General features: G+C 45.1%; 1 protein-coding gene across 2 annotated transcripts in view; it reads left to right on the top strand.

The window, feature by feature from the left end:
• The window catches only part of LOC143357394 (discoidin domain-containing receptor 2), a 155821-nt gene that overhangs the window by 97939 nt on the left and 31567 nt on the right, over positions 1 to 26315 (top strand). For both annotated transcript variants that reach the window (XM_076793857.1, XM_076793856.1), the window contains one exon: positions 12603 to 12730. In XM_076793857.1, coding sequence (XP_076649972.1) covers positions 12655 to 12730 — 76 coding nt within the window. In that variant the 5' untranslated portion in view covers positions 12603 to 12654. The remainder of the gene's footprint in view (positions 1 to 12602; positions 12731 to 26315) is intronic.

Raw genomic sequence — 26315 nt, 5'->3', positions numbered from 1 at the left:
AATGCACCGTCTCTGGAGCGACCGTCACTGAAATCTGCATGGGAAGGCAGCCGAGGGAGCTGCTTCCGAGCGGATCCGTTGCTCATATTTCGCGCACGAAGGATAATTAGAAGAGAGAGGGAACAGGAAGCCTTGATTGCTAACGAGAAAAAGGAGCAGCAGGGCTCGGGCGAGTGTTTTCTCTTTGCTTTCTCTCTTTCACCTGTGCTTCCCGCTTCTCAGCCTCTCCATTCGGGACAGATTTTTGTTAAATGCCGTGCTGGTTCGAGTTTATAATGACGCAAGTGCCGTTTCTCTTACTTTATTCGCACACAGTTTTGCTATTATCGATCATGAAATTGATGTACAGTGGAATTATATTTCTAGTATTAATAGTTATAAAACTTTACTTTTACGTATTTTTATGTGCCAGATATATATGCAGAAAGATCTGTGATTTAATTTTAATTAACTAAAAAAGAGTAGAGTACAGGAATGTAACGAAAACAGAAGAGAAAGGTTCACACTCAGCATCGAGTAAAACGGATAAGTAGAATAGGCAGTTGTAGTCAGACAAACATTTGGAGACTAGTAAGAAGTACTGTACGGGTATTAAGAATAAAAGATCTATTACAAAGTAAAGGGAAATAGTTATGTAGAATAGGCATTCGTAGTCAGACAGACATATAAAGGCCAGCAAAAATTATTGTACTAAGATCAATGTAGAAAGGATGTATTCAAAATCGATAGAAATATAGAAGTAGAAGGAACAATCATGGCCAGACAGATATCCAGCTCATAAACAAAAAATCACAACAACTAATTTCAATTTCTACTAGACAGGAAATTATAATTATTGCAATATGATTCGAACAAAAATCTATTCCAAATTTTCCCCGTACTTTTTCATATACCATAAAAGCATTCGTATCGAATCGCGTAGATTTCACCTAGTAATTGAACGTTTACTTTGATCGAGTTCGATTCGTAAAATATGATTCCAACAATTTCGAGCATCCCGGAACTAAATATAATTCCGTTCGACCGACAGAAGGAGGCTCTGAAAGCGAAAAGCTTTTTCAATCCCCGACGCGATGCTCTTCCTTAATTCAATTACGGTCCGTGGAAACGCGCACGACAAAACAATGCTCGAAATTTACGGCCGAACCGCGGAACGCAGATATCAATCCTCTCGAGCTGCCTCAGCACCAATCACCGAGTCCTCCTCGTGGCTCGTTCGGCGGGGAACTACCGCGAGCAATCTGCATGAAAGGTAGAGAAGCAGAAGTGCTCTCGAGAAACATCGACACGCATCCACCGTTCGGTTACTTTCTGTTTGTCTACCGTGAAAAGCAGCTGAAGAGCAAACAAAACGGAGCAAGAGATAAATAGAGAGAGAGAGAGAGAGAGGAAGACAGACAGCCAGAGGAGAAAGAGAACGACAGATTCGAGAGACACGCGAAATCATTGATTCCTCGGTAAAATCGCGTTGAAAAAGGAGAAGCTTCGACGGGGGACTTTAAGACGGAAGGGAAAGAGGACGAAAAAGAATAATAAAAAGTAGACGAAGAAGAAGTGGTGAAGGGAAGGGAGAGAGAAGGGAGAGGGAAGGGAGCGGGAGGCGTAGCGTTTCACTTGTTCCGAACATAAACTGGAACGGCAGACGTGTCGGTATGAAAATTTCAATCGGCCGGGCTAAAGTGTCGGCGTAGCGACTGTCGAGGAGGAGGCGGCGGTGGCGGCGGCTACGTTGAAGTTGGAGGTGGCTGGTGGTGGAGAAATTCAGGTGGCGGCGGAGGGAACGGCTGAACGGGAAGGGTAAAGTGGCTCTGGACCGTGCATAGGTGTGCGCTGGTCTCTCTCCGTCCTCTTTCGACCCGTTACCGGCTCGGCTGACGCCGTTTCACAGCCTCCCCCCTCTGGTGGCATTCTCTTCTTCTATCGTGCTAGGCCCTAGCCCCCGGCGAACTGCATAATTCATGGCCCTGCTACACAACGACCGCCTCCCCAGCGGACTCTCTTCTGGAGGGCCGACGCCAGCCAGCCAGCTAGCCAACCCTTCTCCTGCCGGCACCGCCACCTTCTCTACCTTCAACCTTCCTCCACCTGGCGAGCCAGGGTTAACCTTGGTCGGCCGCGTTATTGTAACGTCACCGCGTCCGACTCACCGACAACCAGGAGGCCGCTAACTAGCCAGAAGAGCCAAGGAGAGAGAGAGAGAGAGAGAGAGAGAGAGAGAGAGAAGGTCGGCCGTATTCTCGGATAAAGTTGGCCCCGCGTTCTACGTGCATCCTAATGCGCAGAATGTGGGCGAATATTTCGGCTGAGTTATGAACGACACACACCCCCCGCCGAGCCGACCGAGACCTAACGAGAGAAGCACGCCGAGGGCGCTTTGACCGCTCTCGATCGTCCTCGAATACCTCCCGTGACAGGGATCAAGAGACCGGGGTAATGGATTTTTACGAGTACCACGAGGAACACGGCTCTTCTACACGAAGGGATCCCTTTACATGGACCGCTTCGGCGCGCGTACCTGTCACTTTTTATTCGGCATTGTGCTCTTCCGATGCTATTTTAGGCTGTCGGTCCGCCAAGCCGACGGTACAGGAGGCTGGCGAACGGGTATCGTGGGATCTCGATGGACGCACAATGGCGGAACCAGTCAATGAGGTGCTCGTTCAACTTGGAGATTTTCTAAGGACACCTTGTGATTTTTAAGTTAATCTCTCACTCTTTAGAAGAATTGTAATAGAGCGGTTCGGTCGGATGAGCAAACGGATTAGCCAATAAATTTTCTTAATATCGTTTGGAGTTATCAGGGGTTGCAATTTTTTATTCCCATTTTGCAGTTAGCAATTTAAACTCATTGTTCCTTTTAATTTTGTAGAGGTTCAATGTTTAGAGTGACTGTTAAATAAAGACGGATTATTATTATTGAAATATAGTATGCTGAGCATGTAACTCTATTTGTATGAAATGGTATTCTATTCAAATAATGATGGTGAAGATAAATTCATGGTGGGGAAGTAAGAGGGATGAAGTGAAAATTCACAAAACATTTATACAGTGTTTACTCTATGTCTAGTGTTTAGTCTATCCCCACTGCCATGGGGATATATATCCTGGCCGACATAATTATGTCCGTGGATAGACACGTGTTTTGGACATATATCGAGTAAACACTGGATGTCATTAAAACAATTTTCTTGAAATCTTCTTATGGAATGTTCTATTTCTGGTAATTTTATAAAGTCCAAAATAAGGGAAGAATATATTTCGTCGTTTAAAAGGTGACCTAAGTAGGAATAAATTAAAAATGTCACTATTCCTTATTAGTACAAACGTTTCTCGTACTTCGCAGATTTGGAAACGTCACAAATCAATGTTGCAGACTTGGTACGCTTTTTGCAACTGGTACAAAAAGACCTCGAAAAATCGTTTCGACATTTCACAATCTCCTTGGATTTCATTTATTCGTAGCGCCCTATCGCACGTTGACAAACCGCGCCAGCCGTCTCTCAGAAGTGTCTCGTTTCTTCGCGGCGAGTTTCGTTCAGGGATGATTACTCATCCTACAGCCGACTGGCGAAACTTTCCAAATTTCCGTGACTCCGGCGTGATCCTCCGGCCAGAAAAGTACAAATTGCTCCACTTTATCAGCTCGAACCTCGCGACTGGAGTCTCTTAGCCGTCTCACGCGTCGCCGCTTATCAAAACTTCCGTCGGGCGATAATTTAGTGGGTGGAGCGGTTGCGAGAGTACATGATTACGAAAAAGGCGTGCAATCGAGCGAAGCAGATCTGAGACAACCTCGCGTTGGATCGTTCTTGAAGAGGACAGGCTGGACGCCGAGTCGCGCCGTGCCGGTTCGACGTTGAATCTTGATTTAGATACCGACCAGGTTGTCGCCGTTAAGTTCCCGGCGGCGGAATCGCGCTTAGGGTGCGAGCTGTTCAGTCTCCTTGACTGCGTGCTGGCCGATGGAAGACAAAGTGCTGACCCGGAGCTACGCTCGAAATTAATACGGGGCCGGCTCTTCGCCGACGATGAACCGGACAGTGTTCTGGTCGCCTGACTTGGAACGAGACGCAGATATCCCGGGGCCGAACCCGCGACTCGTTCGTTTCCTCCCGTCCGCGTTCATCGGCAGAACAAGAAGAAGAAGCGTACCGGTTTTCGCGCTGAATAAATGCCGGAGATGCGCTGCCATCTTGGGCTGCCATCGGTTGCGCTCGAAGATAAACATCAGCGCCGGCAGCGTCGACCGCGCTAACAGCACACGGTAGTCAAAGGGAGCCCTCGTAATTAGCCGTGCTTGCGGCTCTCCTCTTTTTCGCGTCGCGAACGCCGATGCCCACGAGAATGCTTGATTACCGCCATTTGTGAACTGTCTGGGGGCCGATCAAAGCTCCGGACCGCGATCACCCGTGAAAAAGCAAAGAGATTCCGGCGTCGAACGCTCCCCTGACTCGTCTTGCCTCGATCTCCGTGCGAGGATCAACGTTTCCACGCTTCTTTTCTAAAGCGTAAAGCAGCGTTTACCGCGCGCCTGTGCGACGCATCGGTATGGTTTTCATTGGTGTTCGCGATCGAGAAATCGTGGAAAGGGCACAGTGCCCGTGGGCTTTTGTAAATTTTATGGATCCTGCTCGGAGGAAACGGCATGCGTCCGGGACCAGCGATGTTGCTTCTGATTTCACGGAAAGGTCGGCCGTAAAACCTGTTTGTACGTATCTCCGAGGCGACGTACTGCGACGTCGGTACACCGGGGAGCGCTCGTTGCATTTCCGGCAAGATACTGTAAAGCGTGAGTGACTCGGTTGACCGCCACCGCCGCTCCGCGGAAATGCTATTTGCGTCTGTAGGAAAATCCGAGCCTCGTCCACTTTGCCCCCCTCCCCCTTCCGCCCCTGTCCACCAGGCCAATCTGAATTTTGACGACGTCGTCAAAGGAGCCCCGGGTTCGAAAGGCTCTCGCAGTCGAAACGATACGCCGCGGGAATGAAATTAACAAATTAAATTGCCGCGCTCCGGCTTGAGAGCTCGCGGGAGCCTCGGCTCGAGTGCCTTCCGAACGGGTCTCGATTTAAATTATGAGATCCGCCGAGTAGAAACAAACTCGGATGTATATTCGAATAAGTCGATTAGCTTTATGGAAATTGCCCAGGACCCAGCTAGATGCGACAACCGCTGATAAGGGGAATCATCATTTCAATCGTTGTTCATCGATCGTTAATGTGATTGACGGGAACTGATTTCATTCTTATGACACAGTCGGAACTGGAAGAGGAAAAGAATTAATTTTTAACGCGCGAACTTTTGTAAGTTTCACGCAAGTTTCATCTACCGTAAACTTCAGTCTGTCAAAATTAAAAAAAAACTATTTAAAAGGACTGCTTCTATGTGCTTCATGTAGCAGTAAATGAACAAAAAAAAAAATTACAAAAATTGTTTAAAAAGACTACACATACTGCCATAGAAGACGCATGTACAGAGTCTTTGCAATCAATTTTTTAATTTTGCCTATAAAAATTGATATATGAATATTGAAAATATTTTTTACATTATTAAATTTGTTCATATTTGATAACTAAAAATATTTAATTTACTTGTTCATATTTGATTACTAAAAATTTAAGTATCGCATGAGTAAATTGTATCCATTTCATACGCATATAATGAAAAATATGGAATGGAAGCATTCTGGGTCGGAAGAAATGTTTGGTTTACGAATTAAAATAGTTAGGGCAAAAGGTTAATAAATTAATACTCTGTGGCATTAATTCGATGGCAATCGTTTTTAAGCAATGAAATAGCGCGGGTCCGGCAACTCTCACGGCATTCAACGTGCTAATTCTGTTTAGTTCCGGAGGATTGTTTGTAGTAAAAATAACTTTTAATTTATTTACTTCAGTAGGACGGTTTTAGTGCAACAAACTTTTTATCGCGTCGTGTGAAAGTTTGTTGTGCACAAAATGAATTAAAGTTCCTCCATGTATTATTTTTACCTCGAAACCTCGATGCTTCAAACTATACTTTGTTCAAAAACCGACCGTTCAACTCAAAGTTTGCCTTGGCACTGCGACCAAAATACACTGTCGAGAGTACATTCATCATAGGTTAATTTCTCCTTAATTAGCTTTAAAAATTTCTCATCGAAATTCGGAAGTTGTGACTCTATTCTTTACTATTTTATTGACTGTTTCCCTTCATTATTAAAATATCTTAATTAAATGCAACGTACTCCTTTCATGAAGTACTGAAACAGTTTAGTAGAAGAAAGTCATAGTCTGTCTGAATATTATGCTGTGTACTTCACACAAAAAAATATATCGAATTAATTTGACTAACCTTCGCGAACGAGTTAATGAGGTAAATATGCAAATATAATTCTGCTGGTTAGTAACAAAAGTGATCGTATCCCTAAGTCAATTATCAAACAAATGTGTCGTTAGCAATACATTTAAATTTTCATTTCAAGTATTCATTTATACTGCACCTAGCCTATTTTGATGTTACACCTCTCAATTAAATTGCACAATTTGGACCGCAAAGGGTAATGGAATTCCTTCGCCTTTGTGGGAATTGTAACCGATTAAATTATCAGGTAAGATTCAGAAATGTCAGTTTTTGCAAAACATCCGCAGAACTTTCCGAACGAATAATTAGGAGAAAAGTCTAGAAATCCGTTCGGACGCATAACGTGCCCATAAAAGTTGAAGCAGGGTCTACAGCGCATCGAGTCGAATCCGATCCCCCGGACCATAAGGGAATCCGCGCGGGGCTGGATTCATAGATCTTCCAGAAACGTTTCCATCGAGAATCCCGGAATTAGTTGGAGGAGTTATTACTCGTCGGCTGGCTGAGCAGGGTGAAAGGAAAGAGGTCCCTCCAGCGCACACGTGTTTCCACCTTCCGCCTTGGCGTTCAAGTATTAAAGCGACGACGACGACGACGACGACGGTGTGCGCGCGCGGACCCACCCGCGTCGCGAATTCTCTCTGCCGTCGTCGTCGGAGCCGTCGGCGTCGTCGTCGACGTCGACATCGGGCGTCGGCGTCGCCACGAGAGGGTCTACGAAAATAAGTCGCGGCGCGCCCCGGCAATTACGGGAGGACGACTTCGTTGAGTTTTAATTTGCCTGGGCACTCGAGGAGCGCGCGCGGCCGCGCTGCCCCGTCTTTCCGCGAACTTGCGCGCAAATTTATGCGGCCGCACGATGGAAACAGCCGCTCAAAGAACGCCACGCGCGACTAATTCTTTCCACCGGCATCGTAAATCCCTTCCGGCTGGAAACCGCGCGTTTTCCCGCTGCGGAAACGGACTGTTTCACCTGGGCCGGAATTAAAATTAATTATTCCCAACTCTCCCCCCGGAACAGCGTTCGGAATTTCCCGCGGATTTATATTTCTGTTTCGACGAAATCCTGCCGTTCCTTCGATCGAAAGCTCGTCGCAGACGTCCATTAGAGCCGGCCATTAGAGTCCGGATACTTGCTGTGATCTAATCGAGAGCTCATTAGTATTACTGGGGTTGTTGTAGCAAAATGCTGTGGGAGAATCGTGGATTTATGGCGTGACCTGAAATGTACTTTTTAGCTGACGCACTTCCTTGAATCGCACCGTTTTAATCATCTTGATAAGCTTGCCTCGTCGGAGACTGTCCCTTTGTGTCGACCTCCGAGGCAATTAAGAAAGTACTCGTTTCAGAGTTACTAACAGTTAATATACTAGAACGGTGGAATGTTGAAATGATTCTTCTTGCAGTAGAAATTCTTCCTTTCGTTCTTTTGGTCATTTCATATCTAGTTAACTGTGTGAGAAAAGTGAGATGATTAGGAATTTTTTCCGAAACAATAAAAAAGATTCTTTTATAACGAATTTCTTGTTTAAAACTACATAGATTTTACAGCCTGTGGCCATTTTTTTACTGCAGAATATTAACAAATGCCAGAGTATCAGCTTTTCTCCCAGAAGCTATTTCCCTAAACGCGGTGAGCATAATTTCACAGAGCTGCATCATCTGAAATAAAAAATTCTGGAAAATTCTGTCAATTTTATTTAGTGGGCGATTGATGGTTTGTTTTAATATACACTACTTTTTAGTTCACAAACAATTTATACGTTGAAAAACCATATTTTTGTGTTGAATTCCATTTCGATAAAATTCGATCTTACCAAGAAACCTTCAGTGATTTTGCAACAGATAAATTACTATACGTAGCACAGTGTGTGTACTTTCAGTTAAAGTACTCGTTTAAAAAAAGTCAATTAATTTTTTCCGAAAAAATTCCCAAATTCACATTTCTTTAGATTCTTAACTAAGCATGCCCCCTCCATTGCATATATTAACATAGAAGTCGAAACGTGGAAAGGTCTTAAAGTATATGTACGTATTGTAGAAAAATCATAAGTATCTCATGGAGTATAATGTCCATTAGAGATTTCGGTGGAGGATCAGTTGTGCTCTCGCAGTGAACGGGAAAATTATAGTGCAGCGGTTTTCCAGCTGGCTGGAAATTATATATTGAAAAACTTGCGGCGTCTGATCCGTCGTTTTGGGATTTATCGATGGCGGGTCTCGCTATATTTTTCACGGGAGCGAAGCCACTCGAGAGTGCACGGAAACTAGTTTGGATACAAATTTTTCGCCTGCGCTCGAGAGTTTCTCGACGAGCTCCGGTTAACGATCCAGAAACGCCGGTAGTACGCGGGAGGGATGCAATGGTGTACGCTCGTTTATATGCCTGTATGCAAGTACTGCGCACCCCCTAAACCCCCCACCAACCCCGGCCTCCATTACCGGAGCGTGTCTTTTCAAGAAAATCGCGGCTCCTCCATAAAACGACCGTGCAAACGTTCTCAAGCGCAGAAGAACTTGTTTAATTTTAATTGCATCTAAATTAGGGGCGGGGGTCGACTCGCGCACTCAACACAGCTGCTTGGAAATTTACGACTTTCCGGCGTGTAAATATCTGGATACGATTAAATTTCCACAATGCCGTTTCCCAGTCATTCTGTTCGCATGCTGCCCTTGTAATTGAAAAATTTTTCTCTTTGTACCGCGCGGTACGAAAGCTCCCTCGGAAAACTTTACTTAATGATTCGCATCGGAAAATTTCTTTGCGCCCTTTCGTGTAGCAAACAATAATGAATTTGCCGGGTTTGCCATAACGCGCAACGAACCAAGAAAATATTAAGATGCAGGCTTGGAAAAATTGTTGCTCGACTGCGAATGTTAACACCTTGCCTGCCTAGACTTTTTAATGACTGAACTGTATTTAAATGAAGCTCGATCGTTATCTTTTAAATAATACAAATAATTTACTGGATTATGAACCATATTACTGTCGATTTTTAGATAATTAAGCAATTCTTGACTGTAGATTATCGGTTTCAAAAGGACTATTCGAAAATTTCATGTAAGCGTGAAGTTGAAATTTTATTATTTGAACCCACTGAATTACATAATATAGTAATTTTTTAATTCAGATTTGCTGTTTGAGAAAATCACTCTATCTCCCACAGTTATTAATATTATAAAATGGGAAAGATATTAGAATTGCTTGAGAATACAGTCTTCGAACCAGAAAGAATTTTATTTAAAAAAAAATGAAAAGAAATTCATATATGTCACGCTTCTGCCGTAACTGAGCAACAGTTAAACATACAGGAGTTTGAAATGTGGCCTCGAAGAAAGTTCACAAAATGAACTTTTCCGGTATCTACAAGAAAGGGTTTATTCCGCAGCTGTGGCTTGTTTTCGCGATCCCTCAAGCCAGTTATTTATCGCGAGGCGGTCGGTGGTGTATCGGGTCGTCGAATATGTTAGAAAGAGAGGAATCGGACAGCCGAAGGATGACTTATTCAAAGGGAAGGGAAAGGCGAATGCCGTGGAAATGGAGCGTCCAGAGCCGGGCACAGTGGTACTTTATGTAGCCGGTCCGCGGTAAAAGTCGGCGTCCGTGGTGTTTCAGCGGATGAAAGATGGCAGTGTGCGTATCGTAGGAAGCTAAGAACAAACGAGCCACTAAATCCAGGTGATTTCTCCGTTCCCAGGCGGTATCGCGGGGGTAGATTTACAGGGGACGTAACGTCGGCGCCAATGCTGGAAATAGCGCGCGAACCATGGTCCGTTTCGACCAACAACTATAAACTCACCCTCTAGCCGGCCCTATCGGGCTCGATATACAGTGGATCCGCGATCGAAATTTATATAGAGTCCGGTGTAACCCTCTAGAATAGCTCCCCGAGTGGCTCTAGCTGAATTACGGGACTGCGAAGAACAGCTCGAGAAATATCGCGGGGAAGAAACGTTCGAATCGGGGCCGTCTTGCTCGGTAATGATTGTGAACTGGCAACGGGACCCGCTGGTAATCAGACGGGATCGATATTAGGGAATCCAACGGTGGGTTAACCGCGACGCGTTCCACGCGGTCCACGTGACCAATGATTAATCACGCGTCACGATAAATCCAAGCAGTCCGGGAACGACTCCGTCTGCGACACGGTCCGCCAGGCTCTCGTGAGTAACTCAAGCACGGATGCACCCTATGACCTTAATTACTGCGTCGACTAATCGATCCTCGGCATTGTGATCGTGCTATTCCAGACACCGGTACCGACGTAACCGCTTCATGCTGAACGGTATCTTAATTGCCGGTCGGATAATCCGATTCAGCCACTTAATCGATTACGCGGCTCCATGGAGCTGTCGCGGACTCATTCATCGGTTACCCGATGGAATTTCCCATTCGGCATGCCGTTTCCCCTTGGCCTCAAAAACTCGGGGAACCGTGGAACCTCTCCGGGACAGCTTCATTAAAATCCCTTTCCACCGCGGTTCTCGAAAGAATCGCGCGTTTCGGATTTTTTGGAGGTTCGGTGGCCCCGGCAGCTCGCGATGGCGACCCGATATACACGGGGCCGGGCAAGAAACGCGTCATCGGTTCTGGGATTTTTTCACGGCCCGCTGAATAACGAGGTACCCTAAACTTCCCCAGATAAGCATCGCGGAGTAGTCGGTAGTCGGAGAAACTGCCGTTAATTAGCCAAAAAGTGAAGGCTCGCCTATGCTCCCCTCATCCCCCACCTTCGCCCCCCGTCCGGAATCTGCTCCTTGCTTTTTTGGATGCGCCACGACGGCACCACCATGAATAAAGTGCAGTCCTCTTTCTCCTCGTGGCCCACCCTCCATCAGCATCCGCTCCACACCACCTCGTCGAACAGAAGAACAACCAGCCGAAGGTCCCCGCGGCGTTCTCCGTTTCATTCCTCCTCTCCGTCTCTCTTTCTCTCCGGTTATCTCTGCTCTTCTTCGTCTCTCGTTCTCGTCGCGTCTCTCTTTCTCTCGCTCTCTATTTCTCTCTTCCACCTCGCAGCCCGAACTCCCGATCCTAATCTCGATAATGACGCGTAATGGTTGCTGGCGTGAATGTAGCTCTTTGTCCGTGGCTGTTGTACCGGTCGTATATCTGTCCGGTACAAGAGCCGCGCCATTTCACACCGGCGAAAAGCACGGGGGAGGCCGAAACGGCCGTTTTCAGCCTGTTTTTCTACGCTCGACGTGGCCCCTCCGTCCCTCTTCCACGTATCCTCCTCGTACTCTTGCTCCGGGAACTTACGTTTAATTGCTTCCTACCCCGGACGACCGACGGACCCACGGTTTGCACAATTTTATCGGTTTCTTATTGGTCGTTCGATGGTTAACCTTTCGACGGTTTAGCGAGCCCGACATGGCACGGTGCCAACTGTTTGTTTGCCACGGGTTTAACTAGCGAGCCGAGGAATTAGTAGCTCAAACTCGGTGATAACAGTTTCAGTTGTGTGGGAGAAGGATGTAACGCATGTGTGAAGAAACCTTACTCAGAAGAACTTCATCTGACACGCGCGAAATAAAATACTCAATTTCGAGGAGTGATTGTGACGATAATCTAGAGCAGGGATGAGCATTCTAATCTCAATTGAAACAAGAAAGGTTGGCGGGAGAAGCATGCGTTTGAGGGATCCTATCACTGATCTAGAGAATACAGTTTTTGAAATCACTTTTCCATGACGCACAAAATTCTACACGTTTTTTAAAGAAACATGAATTACGATACAAACAATGTCACACATTTTTCAAGACAATTTTTAAACGTTCTCGATATGTTCAACCATTTCGAACGATATACTTTATTCTTTAATAAGAATTGTATTTTTGTTAGTCAGAATGGAGATTACAAAAGTGTCTCATTCTCCGGGGCTAAATCGAATCATGTGTCATGGGAAAGAAAAATATTTGGAGCCTTATTAATAGCATTTATTAATTTTGAAATATGTTTGGGTTTGATTTAGCTATACATCTTTCAGAAGAAAAATATTCTTCTGAATTATACTAATTCGATAGAAATTGTAAGTTCGGCCCAACCGAAGAACTGGTTCATATTTGGCTGCTTCAACATAAATTGGCTCGTGCAACATAATTATTAAAAAGATATTAGAATATGACATGTAGAATATACTTTTTGACATCTTTTATTATAGATTTGATGTGGATTGAAATAATTTAGAATTGCTTTGATTAGACTGTGAAACGGTTGGACTCTTTCATTGAAGAATCGTTTGTGGCCTTTGTTACAGAAGCGGTTATGAGAGTTCGATGACCACAGGCTAGCCATCCATCGACGCCACCATGGGCTACCTGCAGACGCGCCTCGCCTTCTACCTACTGATCCTCTGCACCTCCGGAGGACTGTCTATAGACATATGTGAGTACCCTCGGCGATCCCTTCGACGACACTCGACGGAAACGTTCAAATATTCAAGCTCTATCGTCGCCGAAAGTCTTTCCACTCTCAATTAAGCGTAATTGACCGCCAGACGCCGATTCAGGAAAAATGAATGAAGACCGATCGGGGAACTGTCGATCTTAATACATTTTCGTAAACCCCGCTGAGATTAAGGTTATCTCGAACTTCCGTTATCCTGGGTTCGACTCTCTAGACTTGGGGCTCCCAGGAGGGTCGCAAAGTGTTCTCCTGCCGGGTCACCACTATTATTTTTAATTTCCCCGATTTTTATAAGGAACGATGGCTTTCGCTTATTCCTGCGGGGCTGCTGTGTCTACCAAGTAGACGCAATATCAATCTTTCACAGATGAGGGCTTATCGTGCATATTTCTGAGAAAATTAGATGTTACAGTAGAATTAGATTCTACAGAATTTATTCTTAGTATTTTCTTCCATGCAACACGTTGACTGTTATTGCTTACCTTTTTAAGATCCTTTTAAATTTTAATTTTGTATTATCCAGTTCAACTTGTAAGCTATTTCTATTAGATCCAATAAGATCAACATTGATTTTAAAGAAATAAGTTGAAAAATATGTAAAAAAAGATTAATGGGTAAAGATTTGAATGGACCTAGCCATGGCTGCTTTACAAGGGTTAGTAATAGTAAGAACTAGTCGCAATGACAGGTATTAAATTTAATCGGTAAAATTTCGTTGAACACACATACAAGTACTGTAATAAAAATCCGTTTAATCTAGTGTTAAGGAAGATATGACCAAAAATGTGGTACGTCAGAGGTTAGAACAGGGAGGGGTTGCAAGGCGTTTGGCAGCTGTAAAAAAGCCATGAGTCGAAAAGTTTGGGGGCACAATGCCCCGAACAGACAGGTTGTTCGCCTTAGTTTCTCATCGAAGTTACGAGAGATGTTCGAAGGCACGTACTTACATGGCAGGGTACGCTTGTTTACACTCGAGACCATAATTCTCGCGGTGGTAACAGGGCTCTGTGCGTTTGGGGCGGCCGATAAAAACCGCAGAGGAATCCCGTTGCCTCGGGTTCTTGTAGCGGGTTGCCACGCATTAAACCACGGGCTTCTACTCGATTTCTGCACCGCGCGCCGGTCGCTTTCCATCCCATTGACTTCGGATACCCAGGCGAGCAGAGCACAGGGCAAGCAAGGCAGGCCGTAGAGTCACCCTCGTGTCAGGTAAACAGGCCGAGAAACTTGCAAAGTATCCGGTAAGAGTTCTGCCCGGGAAAGGCTCTCAGGTACTCGTTCGTGAAATCGAGCTCGAACCCGACGTCTGCGAAACGTATTTCGCACCCTCCCCACCCACGCGAACTCCGGCGGAACCCGAAAGATGGATGGGGTTGCGCTGTTTCGGCCCGGGTTACATGTTTCGGGGTCTATGTACATGCGATATACATAACAGTTTTAGAAAGAAATAAATCCGGCCGGCGAGGCGGCGGAATGTTTAATGGACTGGGCGGGGAGAGAGCGAGAGAGAGAGAGAGAGAGAGAGAGAGAGAGCCTGGAAACGTTTTTGTTAGACCCCCGATGGGGCGCGGCGCGAACCCAACTGGAATTCGAATTTATTGCGCCGCTTCGGTTAATGATAATCAAGCCGGACCATAATTGCCCTGTGACTCCTCCGATGAGAAAAATGTCACTTTAATGTCTTGTCTTTAATTGTTTCTTTTAAAAAACTTTTGTGAACACGTTCGCCACGTTTTTCTGGTAGAAATGATACCAAACACGGCGCAGTTTGGACCATATTTGCTTCTTTAATTCACGATAGAGTAAAATCTCGATTATCCGGACTGCCGTAAGTCGAGTTCCATTTTATATATTGTGTTTCATTTTACAATCATAATAGTTGCTAGACGTTCACTCGACATATTGATGTGCAGATAATGGTCGAATTGTTCAGCTTTCTGTTTTATAAGCAGCGTTTATATTTGTTTGTGCGTTATTTTAAATTTCGTTTATTGCTCAATCCGAGTGCTTTAAAATCATTTTTCTAATTTCAACTTAAAGTTTAAAGTCAAGTTGTAGCATTTTAAAGTTGTTGTTCAAAATCCACCATTACCTTTCTGCTGACTTCTGTTCATTTCTATAATAAAAGCCACTTGCAATTTCAAAACACGACGGAATTGAAAAGATAAGCAAAACTGCACGAGCTTCGCTGAAATGTGCTGGAATATTTGCAGTAGCTTGCTACAGTAAAGTTTTGGGTAGAAAATTTCCATTCATCTAGAACCCTTGTGTCAAAACGCACCTCCCACCTTCCACCCCGACAGAAACACGATGTAATAAAGTTCTACGAAACGGTAAACTTTGCTGCAAGCGCAACTATTACGTTGAAAATCAAAAACGAATCACGCCGCAAGTATCTCGGGTTCAAAAGGGGTCGGAGAGCAAGCAACAGATTCCATCACGCCCACATCCTCAAATCCGCAATGACCCTCTTACCCATTCTCCGTGCACCCTTGAGCCCTGCCATCTCTACAAATACATATTCAAAGCGTACAAATCCGCCCATCAGCCGATCCGAACACGCGAGAAGGAATCTCGAAGAGCCGTATCGTGCCGAAAGTGATGTTCCGTTTGGAGCAACAGATACGTGTCGGAATTAATCCTCGTGTAGCCATTCATTATTTTATGTTCTCGGATATAATGGGTACATATGCATACCAAATATATAATCAGGTAAAAGAAAAATGTATAGCCATGGGGGATTCGAGTGGTGGAAAAATATTTTATAATAGTTACATTGCGGATTTTATGCATTTATAACAAAAATGTGAGGGAAATGTGAAACAGTGAATATTTTAGAGAAAGTTAGAAACAGTACTATTTTATTGTCGACTTATGGGAATTCTTTAAATAGAAAATACATTTTTATTTCATTCTTGTCACATGTAATTCTTTTCCCTAAAATTTTTATTTCATGTATGTGCTTCTAGATTCTAGTAATCATATATACACGGGGTTTCCGAAATTGTGGTACAAGCTACCGGGCAGTGATCCTACCTGAAGTCGTAAAGGAAAAATAATATTTTTTTGTTTGAAAATTGGCAATGGCAAGGGCATTTTTCCGTTTCCTTTAGTCCGTTTCAACTTATTCACCATAGAGGTGGAGGATAGGTCATTGGGTCACACGGCGTGCAGGTTTACGAGAAACCTGCAAGACTGATCGTGGAAGATTACGAGGTTCATGATACGTCACTGCTATTGAGGCGCAAGAAATCCTTTCTCCTGGTACCGAAATGAAGTAGTAGAGAACTAAGCGTATCAAGGAAAGGCTTTCTCTAAGTAATAGCAAACAAGTCTGTGTCGTAAACCTCGACTAAATTAAATTTGTATAATTTCAGTGAACGGCTTTCTGCCCGAACGCTAGCGGGCGGATTCGGAGGGCTCGGCGGCCCGTGGCGATCGTAGACAATAAGTAACGATTGGCAAAATATAAACGGTGTTGATCCGACGAAAGCTAGAGCACCGGGTAGGAGCGTGGAGGAGGGACGTCGGCCCTCCTGCGGTGAGTGAACTTGTGCGTCGAACCGCGTTGATAAATTCGCGGTCGTGTTAAGCGGGCCAGCCGCTCGTGGAGAGCACGAGGGCCGGCTGGAAGGGCTGCGGGGCAGTTAAAGCGCGCATAAATTGCAATGTTAATGTTGCCTGCGATACATAAACATGTTGTACGTCGGTTGGATTGCGGTCTGGTCGCTCTGCGCGGGCCTAGTAGTCTCTGCACGCGTAGCGCCGGGGCTACGCACACAGCCGCGCGTGCACGCACCTCGAGAGGGGACACGCGTTCGGTTTCGCGTATTCGAGTGCGTGCACACGGATGGAACCGACCCGGTGCAACGCCACGCGACGACGCACGCCTCGCCTCGCCTCGCCTCGCTTCGCGTGCACAAGCCTCGACATGGCCGACTCGCGATATCGTCGGCAAGAGGGACGGGGCATGCTCTGAATTCTTGGGCCTGGTAGCTAACCGACGAGCTTGAGAATGTTGGGCCCTTTTTATTGCGGTTCCATGGTAATGGTGTGAAGTCGTTTCTTGATTATTTTAATCAGGGATGTGGGAAATAATGAGATTTTTCTGGAGATTTAGGTAGCAGATATTCGTCATGTTTAAAAACATCAAAGGTCTTTCTTCTAATATGAAGTTTGTAATTCTTGGTTTTGAAACAAAATAAAATCGACATTGTCGGTAAGCGATATAAACTAATTTTTCTAGGTACCGATTAAGAGAAACTGTGCTGACACCGGATAAAGCGCTTTCAGAGAAAAATGCAATTATAACAGGATGAGTACGTCGGCCATAAAAAGCGCCAGCAGCAGAAGTCAATGTGTGACTATGGCTCACAATATCCCTCCCATTTTTTGCTCCTCTACTTAGACAAGAACTATGGCCTGACTTAGTTACATGAATCACCTAATACAGTGCGTGGGAAAGCGGGCAAAAAGGCCACTTTATTTTGAGAATGATGTGCTCAGTGCAGCGCTCGATTCGCTCATTTCCTTCCTGCTTCGGAGATTAATACTTAACAGGTTCCACTAACAGATTCTCACGACTAAATACTCCCTGTGTTCATGAGTTTGAACAAAAGTTTGGTAATCTTTAAAGTAGAACGCGAATGTTTTAGTCAGACGTTAAAAGTAGGAAAACAACGCTTTCAGATGAAAATTAATAATCGTTGATTGTGCAATTAGCAATCAGAGGAAGGGCAATCTTGTACATTTTATTGAACGGTAATCAAAATTTTAGCAAACATCCTGTCGTTATGAATTGCAGCTAAATGAAACTAAAAAATTGAGTAATTCTGTAATGGAATGATAAGCGAAAATGACTGTGACTAATGGAAGTTAACAAATTTTTTTATTGCTTTTGAGAGAACCCTGTGAGTTTTGCAAACGTTGTCCCCATGGTGCATTTTTTCCCGCATGTGCATTTCCAATCCAGTAAAATGTTAAAACGAGGATCAATATGCAAACTAATTCACACAGGAATAACAGTCAGGCCGAAATGTGTGCATAACTGAACTCGTATGTTCAGAGAACTATGAAACAACCGTGAACACTAGGCGGGAACATATTCAGCGGAGGGGAATCTCGTCCATAGTGGAGAATCGTTACGCGAAAACCCTCTTGCGTTATGGCATTGTCATCGGTCCGTTACCTCCCTGGAACCCCGGCGACCCCTCCCTTCCAATTATCCACAGATCCATTAGGTACGCGCATGCCACTGATGAAATTGTCGACGTATTAACATAACCGAAAGACAATTAAAGCGTTATGGCACGTCTCGCGGCCGGCATACCTCGCTGATTTTGGGTTGGCTCGCTGGAATTTCACGGTAGATGGCATCTTAGGTGTGCCCGGAATTTCGAGTAATTTTTAAATTGCAATGAGTCAGTGGTATTCACCGAGGGACGGACGCGTCACGCCTCGACCTACCCCTTTCTACGGGCTCCAAAATTTTCCGGTAATTCGACAAATTTCTCGAGGAGATCACTTTCGTTTCATTCGATCTTTTCAGAGAAACTACGCTCTGAAAAGTTTCATATCCACTCGCGTGTCATTATTAACTCCATAGATATTAGATCAGAATTAGACATAAGTTCGCTATTGTGAAAATAATTTTAAACACTCCGGCAGTTACAGAGATTTTTGGTTCGTTTAATGAATATTGATTTACACCACTTTGGCTTTAAACCGCTTATGTGTCGAATGTACAGCAAATGAATTAAAGAATGGGATGACGAAGTAAGGTTGCTAATTACTGGAGTAGTATTCTCCGGGGTCCGACCTCCGGAAAACGAGAGCAGAATTAAGCAGTCCTCCTTGCCGCGGTGTTTCCAGGAGACGGAAACCACGGGAAAAATATTTCCGTGGGGGAACAACGCGGAATTAATATCGTCTTGAGATTCGAGGACGACACCGGCCCTTAAGAAAGGATTTCCTCGATAGTCGGGTTGGCCCGACAATTGTGATCGAGAGAGGAATCTCGAAAGGGGGTTCCAGCCGTCGGAGGGTGCACTCGGAGAGTTCGGGGATATGGTGTTTGCTTTCGCGGGCAGACTTATGAAAATACAGATCCACGGGACAGAGATTGACGGGCGGCAGGTCCGGGCTGTTGGAGCCCGAAAGTCGTGGATTATTACGGCCGACGTCAACGTCTGACAGGCCTGACGTCCTTTCAGCGGCGTCAGCCTCGACGAACTCGGTCCGATTGCAACCCTAACCGTTCTCGATACGAAACCAAACGGCGGGTTAAGTCGATTGCACTCGAGACGATCTAGCCGGGGATCGTTAAAGGCAAGAAGACATCGGGCGGCTCGCGAAGCCGCGTGTAAACTGTCGCTTCTGGCACGTGATCAAGCACGGCGAGATCGAGCCGCAGAACGGGGTAAGAAACAGATGTCGGGACACTCGCTTGGGAATGTTTACGCGGCGAGGATTTTATATCCGAGAGACATACGACGCACACGTGTACCGAAGCGCGGCCCCCTTTGTCGTTGCCAGCGATTCGACGTTTAAACAAACTCCGCGAAAGTAGCGTTGCGGTGTTAATGACGCCGCGGGATGCACAAAGGGATGACGGATCGCGACGATCACCGTGACGTGTGATTCCCGTCCGCGGGCTGTCGCGAAGCCTTAGAAACCCGCGGAGTTTATTACGCGGGCACTGCGAACATCGTTCCAGCGATTATTTCATGCTGCGAGCGAGAAACAGTTCTCGCTTATAACTGGAACGCGGATTCTTTTACGATCAGCGGGATGTCTGCAGGTTTTATGAGGCCCGCGAGGATTTTTGATATGAGTAATAAGTGCTGGATAAGTCTTCGTACATTTACAGGATTTCTGAGTTCGCAAAATATAAGGTCTCGATACATGTGAAAGATCTGCACGATATTTTTGTGTACATCGGTGAGACAGTATTGGTCCAAAACTGTTTTTGCTCTTGATCATTTTTTTACGAAAATTTTATTGAAATATTTTCGACACTTTTCTAATCAATACCAAACACGATATATTTACCGCGGTGTGTCGAATACTCGATTATTTGAATACGTGATAGCATCAAATATCGTACTTTTCAAACACAAATATTGCCAGATTAAATAACTATAACGGTACGGTTATTAACCTTTTGGGGTTCCTCTCTTTTACTCCAGTACTTGCTACAAAAGGATTTGGTTCAATTATATTACCGTAGGTAGCTCTGTTAACCTATTTAGAACAGTTAGGGAATACTATACTTGATCCTGCGTACCATGCAGTTGTGACATTCTTGACGAACTGCATTCTTGAGGGACTGCGAAGGGTCATGATCGTTGGATTCGTTTTCTCATGCCCCAAAAAAATATTTAAGAAAAACAATATAAGATTTCATTTAAAAAAATACCGCTGACTTTGAAATGTTACAGACTATTCTTAAGGGATAGTTCCTTCAATTGTTATACGTAGAATTACCCCTTTAGTAGAACTTTGTTCTGACAATTGTTTTCATAATAAATGAGTCAGATATTTAGCATTAATTTTTATGTAAAAATGGGACGTGAGCTTGACATTGTCTAGGGGCTAAGAAATTAGAGGGTAAAGGCGCATCCAGAGATAAGTTGAAACCTGGATAAAAACGAGAGTCGAAATAAACGTTGTCCAGGAGCTGCGAAAATAAATATCAAGTTAAGCGTCAACCAGAAATGCTTTGAAACCTGCCTGAAAATTAGACTCGAGATTGACGGTTGCCTAGGAACAGCAGAATTAGACACAGAGTTAATTCCCCGTCAGAAACGTTCTGCGACCGCGACTTCTGTCACTCCGGCCCGCGGCCGCAGAAGTATCGTGCACGAAATCGGCGCGCGCAAACTTTTCCCGCGAGCATTTTCAATTAGCCTGGCACTCGCTCACGGAATCACGTCCCCGTTTCCCGAACCACGGTGCGCGTACAGCACGACATCAAAGTCGTACGATGTCGCGATTAACTAGCTGCTCCGTGAGGCGACGCGGCGCGATATTCCAGGCGGCCGAGGTCAGAAACATAACTCTCCGCCCCGGAGCGACGTGGCGAGGTTCGCTTTTGATAAATCCAGGCCACGAAGGCGACCGTAACACATGCTCGCCACGAGCCCCGCGTACCTACAAAAGGGGTTGGAGCCTCGACCCCCGAGGAGCGAGCGAGCAACTCGCTGCACGCAACTCGAGACGGTGATTCCAAGACCGCGGGGATGGGTCACGGCTGAGGGGAGGCCAGGGTCCGTTATACTGTGCAGAGGGGTGCAAAAAGACTGGGAGGGGGCGAGGCAAGGCGGAGGTAGGGCGAGGCAGGGCGAAAGGGCCATGTAAAAGTAGTACTTCCGTTTCTCCAGCCGTCCCGGCGCCAGGGTGGCGAGCATGCGCGAGACACGCGTTATCTTCTGCCTGCAACCGCTGTTTGTTTTTCCTAAAAGAGATGAAAATGGCTCCCCGGCTCCAACAATACCCGGGGAAAACGGCGTTTCGCTGCTCTACCCGTAGCTCTTTCGAAAGGGTGAATGCGTGTGCCCTGGAGACGGAAAGAGGGAAAGCGGACCTTCGTCTTCGGTGTCCTCCGACAAACATTCATTCTAATTTCGCCGGGGACTATATGAGGTATGGGGAAAGAGGGAGAACACCGGCAGGTGTCCACCTGCTAATTCCGTTGAGTAAATAAAACGCGGCGGGCGTTGTCATAATATAGCAATTACCGAAGAGCGCGGTAAGCTCCTCCTTTGTTTTGTTTGCCAGCCGTGGGTAACGTTTAGCTGAGTAATTCCGAGTAATACTCCGCGGGAAAGCAAACGTCTTCTCCGGTTCCGGGAACGCGCGTTATTCCTGGATGAATCCGCGGTGAAATTTTGGGATTTCGATTAGCCGAGGCTGTGGCCGCCGCGCCTCGTCTCGCCTCGCCTCGCCTCGCCTCGCCGCGCCGCGTGAAAAATAGTGATTCGCAAGTGAGGCTTGATTTATGCCGTAATACCGTGCCGTAATAAGGTGGGGCGCTTAATATGTTTTTCACGAAAGACCCGGCGAGTAATTAATTTACATTCACGCCCGCGGAGGAGGAAAACAAGGCGAGAGAGAAACGGGCAGCGGTGGCTCCCTGGCCAGAACCGCCGACCCTCGTACATCGTCATTAATAATAATTGTGGAGTTAACAAAGGCGGGCCGGGGCGGAATTATTAAATCCGGCGAGATAGAAAATCTCGTTGCCGGGCTTTAAGCTGATCTCCGCCAGCACAAGCCAGTCTTTCTATTTCTTTCACGTTGCACTGGCGTTCCTGTCCTTTCGGTTTTAATTCGCTTAATGTCTTCTCGCCGCGGCCGTCGACTAATTTTTTAACGAGCACGGTTTCGCGGATAACTTTCGCCAACCGAACCACTGATATTTTCGTTGGCTCCTGTAAATTATTTAAGTCAAATCAACTTTTCCTTCAGACGGATCACGCCTGGCTCGAAGTTGTTGGTCGTCGGCGCATTCCGCGGCTTCGCCGGAAGCGCGGAGCGGAGAAGTCGGTCCTCCCCCGGAGAAAGGAGCGGTTATCAATTTGACAGTGACACGGTTAAGAGAGGAAGAAGGAGGACCAGGTGACGGAGGGAGCAGGGAAGACGACCGGCAAAAGAGGGGTTGCGAAAGCATTCAATTTCCCTCTTCTCGCGGAAGGAGGGCGGCACACACCCTTCCGTTCGGAGCTGCCACTCTGCCAGAGTTATGGTCGCCGAATGAGTGGCTGGGGCGGGCCAAACGTCGCATAACTTACTTCTTCTTCTTCTTCTTCTTCTTCTTCTCTCGTTCCTCTGCTCTTTTCCAGGATGTCTATAAATACGAGGATCGAACCTGCCTACCCTGCCGCGCCGGCCGACACGAGTTCCTTCGTTGTCCTTCCAGTTGGGGTGGACCCACTAACGATCATCGTTTAGATGATAATTTACCGGGGGACCTTCGGTCAATGACGCGTGCCGATTTTGTCGGAATCTTGCACAATTGTTTCCTGGACCCACGAATTTTTCGGTGCCTGGTGGAACTAATTTCGTGTTTGAAGGGAGGGCAACTATCCAGGTTCATTCTAGTTGTTGCGCGGACGAGTATCTTAAGGGGCAGTTCTTGGAGCCAATGTAAGACGAAAGCGAGGAATGATGATTTTACTGTAATGACTAGAAAACGAAGCTGTTATCGTAAAATTGTCATTTTTTATTGTCTTCTTTTAGACTGACTTTATCACTACTTAAGATGTTCTCAACACTCTGTGTAACAAAATCCTCCCTTTCTAACAAAATCCTCCCTTTCTAACAAAATTTCCAGTTACGACTTACAAATTAATATTGATCTATCTCCAGAAATTTTAATATTTTCAGTGAACAGTTACTGTGATTATTATTAATTTTGTTCTACTTTTTAAATAGGCATTATAGATGAAACCTTAAACCTTCTATTATTTTAAACTTCATCGATTCAGTTTTGTCACAAACGTACCAAGTTCGCAGTGTAATAAAGTATGAAAGTTCTGAGCATTATTTGCACAGAATTTCTTTTTCTCGCAGAATTAGCAAAATTCGTATGTTCCCTTTACACGTCACCGATTCTGTAAAGGATTTTATTAGCGTCGGAAAGATTCCATTGAAAAGAAATAATTTATGGGGCTCTCGCGAGACGTCGCAGCCGCAACGTGTTACTGCAATGGACAAGTTCTTGTTCCATGGAAACTTCCTATTGTTGGGTTTCAGTCCTCATCTTGAAGCATTTGCTCCACTTGGAGGAAACTTCTCGTATTCAAGTTCGTTTGGTGTTCGAGAGAGTAGTCTTTCCTCTGTCGGGGAATAGCAGAGAGTGTGTTATGGCTGCGCCCCAAGTCCCCAGCCACAAGTGGTGTGTCCAATCTCTGACTTTATTTTTCTTAACTACACTTGAATTACTAAAGCCGAGGTGTTTGTTCGAACGCGTCTCTCGTAATCTCGTGACCGTGTTTTCTTTCCTCCGGCCGTTTCTTCGCAACGAGGCTACCCTCTAATCAGTCTCTCTCGAAAACCTTTTCTCTCCGTTAACGCAGCTTTTCTTCCTCTGCTCCCCAGTTCGCTCCCTAAACAAACCCGCGGTCTCCACCGTGACATTCAACTTAGGATCTGCTCCATTTACGTAATGCTTATTCGAAACCGTTCGGTACTTCGTTTATTTTCAGTGTCGCTGTTTGACTTCGCTCCGCCGTCTGCAAACGTGACACAGATGTGTCCATTGGAATTTAAAAATTCCGAATCATTCAGTCATTGTGTGCACTTCGAATAATCTTGTTATTGGTGATACGCTAAGCATACAACTTTCAATCTTTAGATTTTTGTTACCAGATGGTGCTGTTTCTTCGAAAAATAAACACAGTGTTATCATCATTTTTACTGATTAGAGACACACTCTACTGGAAACAAAGCTTCTTTGTAGGAGTACTGTTTTCCTCTTTGTATTAGTTCCTTCTTATGTAGACCTGATACAGAAGGCCTGAAAATAATTAGTAATTTTCTCAAATAATGTTCCGTAAGAATTTAGAAACAATGGAACAGTTATGTACTGTAAGCTACATGTAAAAATAGTGCACTTGCCAAATAAACCACTTGGTTTAAAGCAATAATGAATAAATCAATAAATGTTAAGTTACAAGCTGAAATTTAATGTTTCCCTTTTCTCAAGGAAACATTTGTCTGTTTTTCATGGAATAGTCGCAAAACTCCGGTCGATGGCAATTGATTAGAATATATTCATTCAGAAAGAAGAATAATTGTACCATAATTGGAAACAATTTCCACACTACTACACATTTCTGTATTTAATAAATTGCTAAAATTCTAAGTGTGACTCAAATGGACTCCATCTTACTTAATCTCATTTGTAAAATGTTGTTTGCAACAAAAGATTCGATATAACTTCTGAGTTTTCTAGTTAAAATAGCTTCGACTTCATAGGGCTGAGTACTTGGAATAGCAATTGCATTATTTTATGCATCTATAACACATACCCACGTACGAAGTACTTCAGCGTACAAACTTAAATTTCTACTTTAAATGGAGAAAGAAATGTTTGTCCTAACATCTGCCTCGCAGTTCACCCAGAAATATGCGATTTAACTGAAAGATTCCCGGGAAAAAATGTAATTAAAAGCCGATTGATTCCTGACTGGCTTGGAACCTACGGTCACAAGCGATCCCGACCGCAAGCAATAAAAATCGCATATCTCGTTGAAAGGATTACGTTGTAGTCGTACAGTGTTAGCGTTCACTGGTCGTTCGCAAGGAGGGGGTGGACGAGGAGGCACGAAAAACCAACGGGGCGAAATTTCATGCGGCAAAAACGGTGTTGTACGCGCGTCGCTTCAACTCCCGGGAACAAGTGCCTCCATGTAGAGAAGTTAATTACCAGAAATAAGCGGCCGTCGAGTCGTAAAACTTGCATGAAGCCGCGACTTGCCGGGAACCCACGTGTGTATCTCGTTAAAAATTTATTTACGAGGAAAGTTGGCCGCGCGTATTAGAACCTTAATTTCGCAAAAGCAGTACTGGCACAACATGTCCTCCAATCATTCTTTGTCTCTCCACACTAGACTTCTAGCCACTACATATATTCCAATCGCTATGCATATATCAACAGCGAAAAAAAAATGAGAATTTTATTTCAGTTTAAAGGAAATTCGTAACATATGTATTTGGTACAAAGGGTTAACTTAAACCCAGTGTGAACAAACTATTAATATTAAAAATTGGAGGCCTTGTACTCGTTTGTAAAATTAACTTTTGTATATCATCTATCTGTCTACGAAGAAACAACTGAAACAGGTTTCAAGTGAGTTGATTTACACGCAGAGCAACGACCCGAATTTTTCGCGAGCGATCATCAACGCAGAAAATTTCATTCCGTAATCATCGCGAGTTCTCGCGATTCCTTGTGGTTAGTTCGAACGAAACACGGCCTGCAGGTTCATCGGGCTTTCATTACACGTCTCGAACGCGGCTTCCTCGCAGCACGCAGCCCAAGCAGCTCACGATTATGGCCGACGCGATCGGACCCCGGATACGTCGTACGATTCTTCGTCGGCAATAATTGCGATACCGTACCCTCGCGATACCGAGAACCGCTTTTCAATAAACCGAATACGAGGCGCGAGAAACATTTTCGATGATCCGAAATTACACGTACGATTCGGCCACCGCCACTGGTACGATCGTGTGTCACGCGATCGGATCCAGCACGGACCGGTACGCGAATAAAAACGAACGATAGTCCCAGAGAAGGATCATCAAAGAGGATCAAATTTATTTACCGAGCGGGATCACACTTCCCGGGAATAGGGAAATAATATACGCTCGTTTAACGGGAAACCGCGTTGCGAAAGAAGGGGTTCGCAGTTCGGGAAACTCGATAAATCCGGCGCGGCGGAATGGCGGTGAACGACAGCTGCTTCCCGAATCCGCTACGAAAATCGTCAATGATCGTCGACTGGCTCGTTAAAGCGCACACACTTTCAGCATTCATAAAGACTATCAATTACTTTTA

The sequence above is a fragment of the Halictus rubicundus genome, chromosome 9 (genome assembly GCF_050948215.1).
Source record: "Halictus rubicundus isolate RS-2024b chromosome 9, iyHalRubi1_principal, whole genome shotgun sequence".
NCBI classification, from domain to species: Eukaryota; Metazoa; Arthropoda; class Insecta; order Hymenoptera; family Halictidae; genus Halictus; species Halictus rubicundus.
The sequence above is the reverse complement of the archived record's forward strand: the minus strand, read 5'-3'. Positions and strand labels throughout refer to the sequence as shown.